Source organism: Tachysurus vachellii, chromosome 15 (assembly GCF_030014155.1).
Source record: "Tachysurus vachellii isolate PV-2020 chromosome 15, HZAU_Pvac_v1, whole genome shotgun sequence".
NCBI classification, from domain to species: Eukaryota; Metazoa; Chordata; class Actinopteri; order Siluriformes; family Bagridae; genus Tachysurus; species Tachysurus vachellii.
This window is the reverse complement of record NC_083474.1, coordinates 18,587,173-18,601,262: the sequence shown is the minus strand read 5'-3', so window position 1 is coordinate 18,601,262 and position 14,090 is coordinate 18,587,173. Positions and strand designations below refer to the sequence as shown.

The following is a 14,090-nucleotide window of genomic DNA, read 5'->3' as shown; positions in this document are numbered from 1 at the left end:
ATTATTTTGTCATTTTATGTAATTAAATATTAATGGGGTAAAAACGGACACACTTTTACAATACATGGCATCGTGTTCTTGTATGTGGAATTGACACTCTTGTCTGATTGGCTCTCCAGGCTGACTGCCTTTATTGCTAAGGAGTTGTCAAGAGCTCGGGACATTATTGACGTTACAGATTCATACATATTGGAAGCCATATCTTATCTCATATCCAAACAGAAAGCCAATGGTGCATGGGATGACCCAAATCCTCTCTATGACAGAGGAATGAAGGTACAAGCAGCTCAGTGGATTAAAAAAACATCCCATGCCAACACTTTAAACAAGAGCTTTTATTATGTGTTCTCAGGGTGGAGTCGGACAATCTGAGAACGATGTGCCTTTGACTGCATACGTCCTCATATCCCTGAATTACGCTAAACCTGTGTATGAGTTGGGAACAGACACAGAACTGGTAACACATGAACATATCACGTTCTGTTGATGCTTAAATAATGGAAGGAAATGTTTTTATTAAAACGTTTTTAAAGCATGGCTTATGTTTGCCTGAACTGATGATTTTATTTTTAATTCATCCTTTAAAGGAAACAATTATACCTCTTTTACTGGGTCCTTGAAATAGACTTATTGAGAAACTTACTGTAAAATGGAGGCAAAATGTGAAAATGTCAAAATGCTGCTGTAATAAAGTGCAAAAATATTGAAATGTTGCAAAAAAAAAAAAAAGAAAATATTTTTTACTGATAAAACTTATATTTACCACTTTATATCCATTAGCTAGAAATTGACTTAGCAAATTTATGATACTGGTTTAATGCTAGTCTTAGAATTGAATTGAATTAAATAGAATCGAATACAATAAAATAGAATAGTGGTGCGTTCTATTTTTTTTTATTTATTTATTTTTTTTGTAGTTTATTAAAAGAACCTACACCCACATCTTGCTCCAACCAAAGTGATCTCCGCACATCTGACAGCTTTTCAACTCGCAAATACGAACATCCCAGGAAGACTCGAATGCACTGTAACTTCAGTATTAGCGGTTAGTTAGCAAACTGAGGTAGAGACTCATCCTCATGGTCCATACTGCGTCCTGGTGGCTTTAATCATCTTCAAATGCCCATGGATGGCTATAGAGCTAATAATATTGTGTAGCAAGAGAAGGAAACTCAATATGAGTAAGAATAAATGATATAAAGATGCTTTATATGATATGACTCTGGACTGGGATTTTACTCTTTAGAGAAATGGTCACTCTTAAGAATAGTTGAAAATAATTTAAAAAAGGCTCTAGATTTTTCTTGCAAAGCAATTACAGGCTCCTCAAATATTTTAAACGTATGGTATATTTAGTTTGTGACCCTGGCTGTAAGACTATGGGTAATACTAGTTAGTCAACAGTGCTGCCATTAATGTTATGCTATCACATTAGCATTTTAGCTTAAGCAAAAATGTCCCATACCTGTAACCTGTAACAATCATTTCAGTCATTTCTCTCCCTCTTTCTCTCTGTTTCAGAGAGTGGCAATTAGGAAAGCAAAGTCTTATCTTCTTGCAAATTTCGACGCACAACAAAACCTCTACACCGTCGCCATTTCGGCGTACGCTCTGTCTCTGGATGATCATCAAAGCACGGATGCAGTGCGAGCTCACAGGAAGCTGATGGACATGGCCTCGTGCGATAAAAGTTACTGTTCACCATAACGTCTCACTCTGATGAAATTCTTATCAGTAAAATCATGCCTGAATTAAATGTATACACTTTGTACTGTCTCTCAGATCGCTGCTTCTGGGACGTCAACGGAAAAGTAGGGGGTTTGGAGAAGAGAGCTGATGCCATTTCAATAGAAGCCACAGCGTACGGTTTGCTACAGGCCGTGATCATGCAGGACAAACGGAAAGCTCAGAACATCGCCACCTGGCTCACTGAACAGCGCAAATATGGTGGGGGATTCCAGTCCACACAGGTGCTGTCATCCATCCATCCATCCATCTATCTATCTATCTATCTATCTATCTATCTATCTATCTATCTATCTATCTATCTATCTATCTATCTATCTATTTCCTTTACAAAAGAAATCAAATCTCACTCAAACCCCCAAGCTTGTACCCAAAAGAAAGAAAGACAGAAGATAGAAGCCTTTATTTTGTCACATACATTACACCACATCTTTCTTCATATATACTAACTTTGGAGGTTGGTGTGAGAGCGCAGGTTCAGCCATGATTCAGCACCCTTGGAGCAGTGAAAGTGAAAAAGTGACGTGACATACGTCTAAGTACGGTGACCCATACTCAGAATTTGTTCTCTGCATTTAACCCATCCAAAGTGCACACACACAGCGATGAACACACACACACCGTGAACACACACCCGGAGCAGTGGGCAGCCATTTATGCTGCGGCGCCCGGGGAGCAGTTGAGGGGGTTCGGTGCCTTGCTCAAGGGCACCTCAGTCGTAGTATTGCTGGCCCGAGACTCGAACCCACAACCTTAGGGTTAGGAGTCAGACTCTGTAACCATTAGGCCACGACTTCCCCCAGGGTGAAGGTTAAGATAAAATATATGTGTAAATGAGTGATCAGTGGCAGAACAGAATGAATATCTTAAATATGTGACATTTTATCATGTATATTTATATAGGCTTTAGTTGGCATCAGTATTTACTTGAGTTTGAATCCCTTTCGAACCGGATCAGTGCTAGATTTGGACCAAATATTAAATATAACTTTTGATCCTGCATCAGGTTAGAGCCAGATGTAATAACATTATCTGCTACCCTGCATTGGATTTATAACACAAAGTCTGATTAAAACACAAGTCCGGTATTAATCCGGTGCAGTATACAGTATAAATGCGACCCTAATCCAGTTCAGTATTTTTGATTGGTTGTCTGGATAATACAGTCTCACTGAATAGTCGTGATCGGTTTACTCATTTCTGAGTCCTCCGCTTTTCAGGATACAGTCGTAGCCCTTGAGGCTCTGACGGGGTTTAGCATACAGAACAACGACGTGAATGACCTGGACCTGAGAGTGGAAATATGTGTGAACGACAAAGACACGAGGAAACTGCATTTAAACAAGCAGACTGCACTGACCCAAACAGCGATCGAAGTGAGAAACACACATCGGCCTGTTTTAAGTCTGTATTTTAATTTCTGTATAAATTTGCAGCATGTAAGTACGTTTTACTCTGATTTCACAGTTCAAAGAAGTAGGCAAAGCAATCCTACATGTACAGGGACGAGGAAAAGGAACGTTATCGGTAATGCCTCTTTTAAAGCCTACATGCTAACTGTTGTTCTTGAGAAAATTTCTTTTATTCTGCTGTTTTATTTTTTATCCATTGCATCTTTTTATAGATTAGGCAGACATATAGATCTCTGAAAAAGGATGAGTCATTCTGTGATCTCTTCAGTCTCAGTGTTAAAGTGGAAGGGGAACTCGACGTCCGTAAGTACTCTCCATTTTAGCAACTACAGGCCGAGTAGTTTCCCAAAGTCAAATCAGAACACTTTTTATCCCTTTGAATTTTGTATGTAAGCTGCAAACAGGAAATGAAGTCTGTTTGTTACAGCACTTTTACACCACAGTTTTAGGGACATCATCCTTACTCAAGCTTTAACCCAAATAGAATAAAATAGAAGCCTTTATTATCGCCACATATACATTACAGCACAGTGGAATTTTTTGCTTCACATATCCCAACTGAGGAGATTGGGGTCAGAGTGTAGGGGCAGTTATGATACAGCACCCCTGGAGCAGTGGCAGCTTGGCTGTGCTGGGCCTTGAACCCCGATCCTCTGATCAACAACCCAGAGCTTTAACCAGTTGAGCCACTGCCCTAACAACCACTCACTCACTCTCACTCATTTTCTACCGCTTATCCGAACTACCTCGGGTCACGGGGAGCCTGTGCCTATCTCAGGCGTCATCGGGCATCAAGGCAGGATACACCCTGGACGGAGTGCCAACCCATCGCAGGGCACACACACACACTCATTCACTCACGCACGCACTCACACACTACAGACAATTTTCCAGAGATGCCAATCAACCTACCATGCATGTCTTTGGACCGGGGGAGGAAACCGGAGTACCCAGAGGAAACCCCCGAGGCACGGGGAGAACATGCAAACTCCACACACACAAGGCGGTGGTGGGAATCGAACCCCCAACCCTGGAGGTGTGAGGCGAACGTGCTAACCACTAAGCCACCGTGCCCCCTCCTAACAACCATCTTTAGATATAAAGGGTTAAATGGATCTAGACTCTGAGAATGTATGTATACTTTTGTACTGCTAATCATGTGGTCAGCTTTATTCTGATTAGCTCAAGCTCAATTACTATTCAGCTTATAAAAGGGTTGGCAGGTGGCTGTGAGTTGGTTAAGGCAAAATTTGAAGCAGAAGATCAGTGGGGAAAGAAATGGAAAGCAATACAATTGTTTAGGATGACATTCTAGTAAGGACAAGCATGACTAAAGAATGAAACGCAAATTAAACATCATTTCAGACAACAGGTACACAAACTTTTGCACCCAATCTTTCCTTTTACTATAGTGTCCAGAGAAAACGAAGAGAGTCTGGACGATTACTATAACTATGACGACGATTTGGCGAGAGACGAACCCAACAGCAGACAGGACTGGTTTGATCTGCGCACCCGCAGGAAGAGACAAGCTCCAGAGGAACCGAAGAAAGAAAACACACTCTTATATACAGTGTGTGTGAGGTACGCAACAATCGTAATCAGCTTTTCAATGGAAGATCATATTCATGAGTATTACAGGCAATATTTTGGCTAATAAATGACATTTTTGCTTAGTGTACTGTTACTGTTGCAGAATTCTGGAAGCAAAAATGCTGAAATTTAATATACTCTCAGCTATAATATGACTAATATGTATTAGTTTATAACAAATTACACGCATACATTTCTTTATCACGCAAAATTGACACTGGGTAAGGAGTCAGTCTGCCTTAAAATCCCTAAAAACCTTGCTATCTACAGTAGGTGTGATGTCGTGCTTTGATTTTTATGACCTGTATAAAAACAGACATAATCCCAATGGCTTCAGATTCAAATTAAAATGTGTGTATTTAAAATGTCACAATATGAAGGGACTTCAGGGGGGCACGGTGGCTTAGTGGTTAGCACGTTCGCCTCACACCTCCAGGGTCGGGGTTCGATTCCCGCCTCCGCCTTGTGTGTGTGGAGTTTGCATGTTCTCCCCGTGCCTCGGGGGTTTCCTCCGGGTACTCCGGTTTCCTCCCCCGGTCCAAAGACATGCATGGTAGGTTGATTGGCATCTCTGGAAAATTGTCCGTAGTGTGTGATTGCGTGAGTGAATGAGTGTGTGTGTGTGTGTGTGTGTGCCCTGCGATGGGTTGGCACTCTGTCCAGGGTGTATCCTGCCTTGATGCCCGATGACGCCTGAGATAGGCACAGGCTCCCCGTGACCCGAGATAGTTCGGATAAGCGGTAGAAGATGAATGAATGAATGAATGAATGAATGAAGGGACTTCCAGAATATAACACACATACAGGTTAAATACAGGCTTTTATACGTTTTAACGATTATAAGCGCTAATCGTTTTCATCACGCTCACCTCCTAGCAAGAAACAGGGAAATTCCACTGGTATGGTCCTGGTGGACATCTCACTCCTGACTGGACTCACACCAAACATCCAAGATCTGGAAGATGTATGTGAATCGTTACAGTTCTTTTTCAATAGTAAATTATCCTCCATAACTGGTCTTACTGGTCTTTACACGTAGCGTGTTCCTGTTTTCTCTCTAGAACGTAAAGGGCACAGAGAAATACATCGACCATTATGACTTTTACAACAACAAAGTCTTCCTCTACTTTGATAAGGTAAACACTGTCATTTATATCGTCCTGTACTATCCTTTTACTGCCTCATACAGATGTTACGGTCTTTGTATTGTAACAGCTGGATGTGTTCGATTAGGCGAGACAGGCACAACTATAGAGCAAAATAATGACTGTGATCGTGATATATATGTTGCATACTGTATGAAGGAACATGTGTGCTGTAGCTTAGATATGAAGATAAAAATAATGTAAGATTGAGAATAAAAGTTCTGAAACTAAAAAAGAACAGCATTGTTTATTTTATTTATTTATTTTTAACATTTGCTTCCAGAATTGATATACTCTAGTTAAAATATTTAAATGTGGATTTTATTTCAGTTTGTGGAGATTATTTCAAACCACATTAACCATCCTAAAATAAATAAATAAATAAATAAATAAATAAATAAATAGCAGCAGCTTGTATAAGTATTTACCACTTTGACCTTTTCCATATTTTGGAAAGTTACAACTTGGAACTGAATTTGATTTAACTGGAACTTCACATCTCTGATGGTCTCAGACTTCACGCACATGAACTGTTGGCTTGATTTCTGATGCATAAACCACACAAAAGTGGAAACACTTCACCAGTTTTGAAGTCACAATCTGGTTGGTTGGATTCTAGAGGATTTCCGGGAGATGTTTGGGTCATGATTGTTAATGGTCCACCCGCAAACACTGCATGACTGTCTACTTCCCACAAGGACAAAGAAAGCTGTCATAATGGCAATAAGAACTTATTGAGTATCAGCTAAACACTGGAAGTTCACAGTACAGACTCATTAATTCCATGTCTTCCTTAAAGAATATATGGTTATGCAGTGACTTTAGAAGTTTATGCTCCTTATCATGATGCTGAACAAAACAAAGGGAGGTCCCTGGCATATAAAAGTTACTACAGAGTCCAGACCTTCTGCAGTCAGAGTGCTGATTGTGCCAGATTATTAAATCCACAGAACATAGACATCTTTACAGAAATTAGTCCTGGACTTGTTTAGATAACTCCTTGGTTTTTAATGACATTTGTTCGGAACATGTGGGGCACGGTGGCTTAGTGGTTAGCACGTTTGCCTCACACCTCCAGGGTTGGGGGTTCGATTCCCCCAACCCTGCCTTGTGTGTGTGGAGTTTGCATGTTCTCCACGTGCCTCAGGGGTTTACTTGGGGTACTCCGGTTTCCTTCCCCGGTCCAAAGACATGCATGGTAGGTTGATTGGCATCTCTGGAAAATTGTCCGTAGTGTGTGATTGTGTGAGTGAATGAGAGTGTGTGTGTGTGCCCTGCGATGGGTTGGCACTCCGTCCAGGGTGTATCCTGCCTTGATGCCCGATGATGCCTGAGATAGGCACAGGCTCCCCGTGACCCGAGGTAGTTCGGATAAGCGGTAGAAGATGAATGAATGAATGATATATATTTACATATATACATATATATTTTTTAAGATTCTTATTTTAGTTTCTTGAACTACTTTGTGCATGTGTGTATTCTTAAGTGTATGTGTGTGTATGTGAAACGCACTGTGAAGCACTTTGGTCAGCCATGTGGCTGTTTGTAAATGTGCTATACAAATAAAGTTGAACTTGAACTTGAACAAATGGAAAGAATTAAAAATGTTTAAGACGACATTTCACTAAGGATTAATCACGATTAAAGAAAGAAACTTACATTAAACATCATTTTAGTCTAAAAATGCACAAAATTTTGCACCCAACTGTACTGGCTAGGAACAGATAAGGAGACTAGCTCCAAACCTATGATTCTGTTTGTCCACATTAAGGCTAATAAACTATGAAAACTATGACTTACTGTACGCTTCACAGATCACCGATGAGGAGACGTGTGTTCGGTTCCGTGCAGAGCAGACCATTCCCGTCGGACTCGTCCAGCCCGCAGCGGCGGTCATCTACGATTATTACAGTCCAGGTCAATCATGATTACAGCATGTCTGTCGTGTCTCCCGAGACAAATGTCAGACATGTTGACTGATGCGACTGTTTTGGTTTTACAGATAGAAAGTGTTCGGTGTTCTATTCGGCCCCGAAGGACAGTCCCATGCTCACTAAGCTGTGTGAGGCAGATGTGTGCACGTGTGCCGAGGGTGAGTGTGACAGCACTGGTACACATCACTGCCTTGTGTGTGTTACACCAAACCTGTGTGTCTGTCATTATATTGGCTTTGTAGAAGCCAACATTCTGTTTTTCTATTTAAGCTTAGACAAAAATTTATCAAGAGTAACTCCTCCTAGGGCTTTCGAGCCACATGAACCAAATTTGGATATGTTGTAGACCCTGATCTGAAGTTTATTGCTATTACTTTTCTAAGCGATCAGAGTACCGGTACTTCCGGTACCGGGTCTCAAATTGGCCTTTTTCCCCATAGACTCCCATTATAAACTTTGGAGGTTTTTAACTCGGCAAGCTTTCGAACTTTCTACACCAAACTCAGCCAGCTCCTTTAGGGTGATACTCTGAACAAACTTTTAAATTGGTGTACCGACTGGCCTTCCGGTTGTGCCGCAGCCCCGCCCCCAATATACGCAAAATCAAAAAACCTTTTACAACATGGACATGTGACATATCAAAACACTCAGAACAATGAGGGGAACTTCGTCACAGGTATTCTGATGACGTCACGTGACGTCACGTGATGTCACGTGAAAACAAAAACATTAGCACAACATGGACATGTGGCATATCAAAACACTCAGCCCAAGGAGCGGAATTGCGTCACAGGTTTTCGGATGACGTCACATGCTCGTCTCCACTTGCCTCCAAATGTTTTGGTACCCTAGCACTCCACTAGATTTCACAAGTTTTATGTCCACTTGCCTCCAAAAAGCACCGCCCGTTGCGAATACTTGCCCCGTCAAAGGCAACATCAAAGTTTGTTGCGACGAACTTTACAAATCTAGTATTCCTTCTAATCTCCTGAGACAACTCTGTCCTTAGATTTCTGTGGTCCATGTTCAGTGTGGTTCCCACCACAATACCAAAAATGTGTTTGAAGACACATGTGATGCTAATTACAATTTGGCTAGATAGGGAGTGAGGGAAGGACATGTCTTTTATTTTCTTTTCTTTGGATCAGGTTAACTGAGTGGCATTTGTTGAGATAGAGGGAGTTTTGTTTATTATTTTGGCCTTTCCGACTTCTGAAGCCGTCACCACCTAAAAAAAAATGAATAAATCCGAGATGTGAAACTTTCGTGCTACGTTTTGTTTATTTTTTCCCCTTTTGTTTTCATACTGATTTTTATTTTTACCTGTATGTTACGGTCTGACCTAGACCAGGTCGTAACACATTGGTCCTATGGTACATCTTTTCTTTTTGTTCAGGCCAGCTTCATTGTCTCGGTTTTTTTTCCACAATTCAAAAAGCAACGTCTGAATTTCATCAATCGATTTTCAGTACGTTTTTATTAATTATTACTTATTTTCAGTTTCATGTTATTTCAGTGACCATTGTAGATTTTTCTTTCTTTAATGGAAGGGTACCAACAATTTTGTCCATGTGTGTATGTTTATTGTTTCTATAGTAACACCTCATTTACTGGAATTAGTGCTATTATTTACCAGTTCCTCCAAGATTTTTTTTTACAATTGTTGCAGACGAAAATGCTGCAGTTTTTTCCTGAAATTTGCGATAGAAAAGATTTCTTGGCTTTCTATGATAGGTGTACTCATGTTCGGTGCACATGAATAGAAGAGGGTTTTGGCTGAATGCGTATCGTGATGATGTCACTAGACGTGTCTTAGCTTGAATCGGCGGTATTGAACCGTTCATTCATTCATTCATTCATTCATTCATTCATTCATTTTCTACCACTTATCCGAACTACCTCGGGTCACGGGGAGCCTGTGCCTATCTCAGGTGTCATCAGAAAACGACAGGTATAAAACAATAAGAGAAAATAAGCGCTAGTGTAAGTGTTTCAGGAAGAGGTAGGTCTTCACCAGTTGTTTGAAGATAGCCAGTGACAGACAGCTGTTCGGACATCTTGAGGAAGTTCATTCTATCACCTCGGTGCCAGAACAGAAGAGTGTCTTGATGTATATCTACCTCTTACCCTGAGAGATGGTGGGACAGTTGAGCAGTGCTGGTAGATCTGATGGAGTGAGGTTTAGCGCGAGGAGTGACAAGAGCTTTGAGATAAGAGGGAGCTGGTCTATTTTTGGCTTTGTAGGCAAGTATCAGTGTTTTGAATCTGATGCCTGAAGGTTCCTCTGGAAGCCAGTGGAGAGAGCACAGCGGTGAGAGAACTTCTGCAAGAAGTAAACAAGCCATTCAGCTCTGCTTCCACGTCTTTGGTTGTTCAGCTATATGAGCATGTCAGAAAGTATTTTATTCTGTAATAAAGCTGTGCGAGTCTGAGAGCCGTGTGTGTGGTTCTCTTTAGGTGGCTGTCCAAGGCTGAAAGTCACCTTCAGTAAGAACATGGAGGCAAACACCAGGACTGAGTATGCTTGTTTTTTGCCCAGCGTTGATTATGGTAAGTCATGTATTTATTTATTTATTTTTTCCCCTAATCATAAAGGCTAAATAAATAAACAATGCATTTCCTACAGTTTATACAGTCAAGATCCTCAGCCTCAGCGACGACGGTGTGTTTATATCTTATAAAACATCAATCACTCAAGTCCTTCGGTCAGGTGAGTCGCATTATTCCTACTGCTCCTATTTTCATTATTGATTGCTTTATGATTGATATATATATATATTTTAATTAAATAAACGAATAGGTAAAGACTTCACTATCCAGAAAGATGCCGAGCGAGAAATGCTCCAGCGTTTATCATGTAATGAGATGGAGCTGAAAGTCGGGGCAGATTATCTGATTATGGGGCAGGACGACACTCTGTTTGTGGGAAACCCAGAGACTCGGTAAGATCTAGATTATTCTGTGGATTTGTTTACTTAAAAAAAAAAAAGTTACCTTCATATGCATTCGATTATCTGAGACGTGTTTGTTGTGCGTTTTCCTCATCTGAAGATATAAGGATGACTTTACTTACCAGAGATTTACGTCTGTCTCACCAGAAACCTGTTTCTTATACACACACGTCGGTTTTTATCATGAAGGAATTCATGTTAAAACTGAATTGATAATTACTAAGGGTGTAACAGTGTGCTAGGGTTTTACCTACTGCTTGATTAATCAGTGTTAATAACATTATGGTGATATGGTTGAAAAAATTGTGTTTAAAAAAATTTGATTAGATATGATATATAAATGGGGGGCACGGTGGCTTAGTGGTTAGCACGTTCGCCTCACACCTCCAGGGTCAGGGTTCGATTCCCGCCTCCGCCTTGTGTGTGTGGAGTTTGCATGTTCTCCCCGTGCCTCGGGGGTTTCCTCCGGGTACTCCGGTTTCCTCCCCCGGTCCAAAGACATGCATGGTAGGTTGTTTGGCATCTCTGGAAAATTGTCCGTAGTGTGTGAGTGTGTGAGTGAATGAAAGAGTGTGTGTGTGTGCCCTGCGATGGGTTGGCACTCCGTCCAGGGTGTATCCTGCCTTGATGCCCGATGACGCCTGAGATAGGCACAGGCTCCCCGTGACCCGAGGTAGTTCGGATAAGCGGTAGAAAATGAGTGAATGAATGAATGATATATAAATATCACTCTCTGGTGTCACCCAGATGATGAGGAGTTCTGTTTGGAGTTTGGTTCCACTCAAGGCTTCTTCCTCATGTCCTCTCAGCGAGTTATTACACACAACTGGGATCGAAATCCATCCAATGTGTAAAAGTAAAACTGTTCTCATAAAATCTCTGTTATTTGACATTTGACAACTAGGTCTATACTCCTAGTTATCAGAAAACAAGCCTCATCTTACATATCGTCGCTGTCGGGCAGAAACCTCGTATGTCCAAATTTGGTCAATTTCATATTTTTTCACATATCGATGCTATTGGTCAGTCCCCACGTGGGTTTGTTATTTTTACAAGTTATTAACCAATCTAAAGTCTTGAAAATAGCTTGAGTGCAAATCTCATAACTCCATTGGACACTTCAACTGTCCACCTCTTCCTCACTCCGCGGGAGAGCTTCGCGGCATATTTCTCCTCAAGAAGAGTCGCAACGAATCAACACGTCTTCTGAGGTAAATGTCTTCAAAACACTGGGCTCAAAGAAAAAAAATCTTGACCCCCGCTAGTTTTGGTGCTCGTCTGAGGACAGGAATTTAGCACAAGACAATCCACTGCAACGCGGACTAAACCCTGTGCATTGCAGATAAGGTACGGCGTTTTTTTAATTTCCTGAAAAATAACGGTTTTGGAGATACGAGGATTCCGCCCGACAGCGACGATATACAGAATGTAGCAGAAGCCCTTATCCTGTAATTGAGGGTTAAGGGCCTTGCTCAGGGGCCTAGCAGTAGCAGCTTGGTGGACCTGGGATTTGAGCTCATGACTTTCCAAACAGTAGTCCAACACCTTAACCACTTAGCTACATCGGCCCCTTTTCCTTTTTTTTTTTTAAACTAATCGAAAACTTTTATTAAATTCTTAAATGCTGTGTACATAATGGTGCGTTGAGGGGGGTGGGGTGTGTGGGTGTGTGTGTGTGTATGTTGGGGGCTACATTCAGGATCAAATCTTAAAAGTCTGGAGTTTGGAGACTCTTCGGAAGTTCCTGGTGAGATACGACCCGAACATTCGGTGACCGAAACGCTTTTATGATTTTCAAACGATTTTTCAACCTTTATTTATTTTAATACATCTTTATTATTTATATACTGAATCCATCTCTCTTAATAAACCGTGTGTTTTTCCAGCTTTAGGTACATCCTAGATAATAAGATGTGGATCGAGGAGATCCCTCCAGCCAAGAAGTGCAAGGCGACCAAAAGCAAACGAGCTTGTCAGCTTCTTGAATCCTTCATAGAGTCACATGCTCAAAAGAAGTGCGCGATTTAGCGGACACGAGACGGCGAAGAGACGAGAGCTGACACAGAAATATCAAAGCCACGACACATAGCTCAGTAAATTGTGTGCTTTTATTTTCAGTGCATATGACCAAGTAAAATTAGGGTTTGTGGACCAGCGGAGTTGGAAGTGCAGCAGAAAGTCATGTTGCAGATAAGCATGAGCTTTACTTCTCTTAAAAAAAAAAGTAATCATGGAATGAACAGGAATGAAATGTTAGTACTTGTCATTAATAACCTAACAATCATCGTGCTTTGAACGTAATGATGTTTGGCTCAGTGATTAATTATTTTCAATAGTTCTTTAACCACCCTGCTTTGACTGATGCATAAAAGACGTCGGACTGACGTTAACCAGAATATATCTGAGGAATGGTTTCCTGTTAATACACAGCACAGGAACAGTTTAGAGCTGAAACTGAACACTGACTTTACTGCAATATAACAGATCACAAATAAAGGATTACAAAAGAAAAAAAAAAAATCTCATTGCCTCGTTCATGGATCCGGTTAATTATGTGCCAAAAGTATTAATCAGAATTACACTTGAAAGAAAATACTTCATATCACAATACAAATGATTATTATTTAATAATAACAATACCTCCAGTCTGTTGTTGAAGATGCCTTTCACTTACTTACACCTTCTAGAATTTACCATTTTGTCTTTATTTATTACCTTTTACTCACATTTCACGTGTGCCAGAGTCTTAAAACGAGCCAATCACAGTATGTGTGTATCATGGATACTTTGGGCAGTTCCGTGTCAGACCACCAGAGGGCAGCACATCACATTATAGTTGAACGGTTGATTTTAAGGAAAGGAAAGGGTCGGGTGGGGGATAGAAGTCACATATCATCGCCACATATACTTTACAGCACAGTGGAATTCTTTTCTTCACATATCCCAACTGTGGAGGTTGGGGGTTGGAGTGCAGGTGCAGCTATGATACAGGAAGCAGGGAGGGTTGAGGGCCTTGCTCAAGGGCCAAACAGTGGCAGCTTGGCAGTACTGGGGCTTGATCCTCTGATCCTTCAATCAACATCCCAGAGCCTTAACCACTTGAGTCACCACTGCCCCAACACTGCTCCAACACTGCCCCACTGTTTTATGGGCACTTTGTGCGGTGATTAGTCACCTTCTTTCTGAGGTTAGTGTTGTTCTTAGCCTTTATAATAATAATAATAATAATAATAATAATAATAATAATAATAATAACAATAACTATTAATATATGAATAAGAATTATTATATCACCACATTATTATTATT

At 40.8% G+C, this 14,090-nt stretch overlaps 1 protein-coding gene across 1 annotated transcript in view; it reads left to right on the top strand.

Moving 5' to 3' along the window:
- The window catches only part of c4 (complement component 4), a 30,014-nt gene extending 16,708 nt beyond the window's left edge, over positions 1-13,306 (top strand). The window contains exons 26-41 of the mRNA XM_060888528.1: positions 120-276; positions 353-457; positions 1,522-1,690; positions 1,783-1,970; positions 2,967-3,122; positions 3,214-3,273; positions 3,371-3,461; positions 4,571-4,742; positions 5,628-5,715; positions 5,813-5,887; positions 7,711-7,813; positions 7,899-7,988; positions 10,288-10,380; positions 10,457-10,540; positions 10,631-10,772; positions 12,668-13,306. Of these exons, the coding sequence (XP_060744511.1) occupies positions 120-276; positions 353-457; positions 1,522-1,690; positions 1,783-1,970; positions 2,967-3,122; positions 3,214-3,273; positions 3,371-3,461; positions 4,571-4,742; positions 5,628-5,715; positions 5,813-5,887; positions 7,711-7,813; positions 7,899-7,988; positions 10,288-10,380; positions 10,457-10,540; positions 10,631-10,772; positions 12,668-12,809 (1,915 nt within the window). The 3' untranslated portion in view covers positions 12,810-13,306. The remainder of the gene's footprint in view (positions 1-119; positions 277-352; positions 458-1,521; positions 1,691-1,782; positions 1,971-2,966; positions 3,123-3,213; positions 3,274-3,370; positions 3,462-4,570; positions 4,743-5,627; positions 5,716-5,812; positions 5,888-7,710; positions 7,814-7,898; positions 7,989-10,287; positions 10,381-10,456; positions 10,541-10,630; positions 10,773-12,667) is intronic.
- Positions 13,307-14,090: the final 784 nt, after the last annotated feature.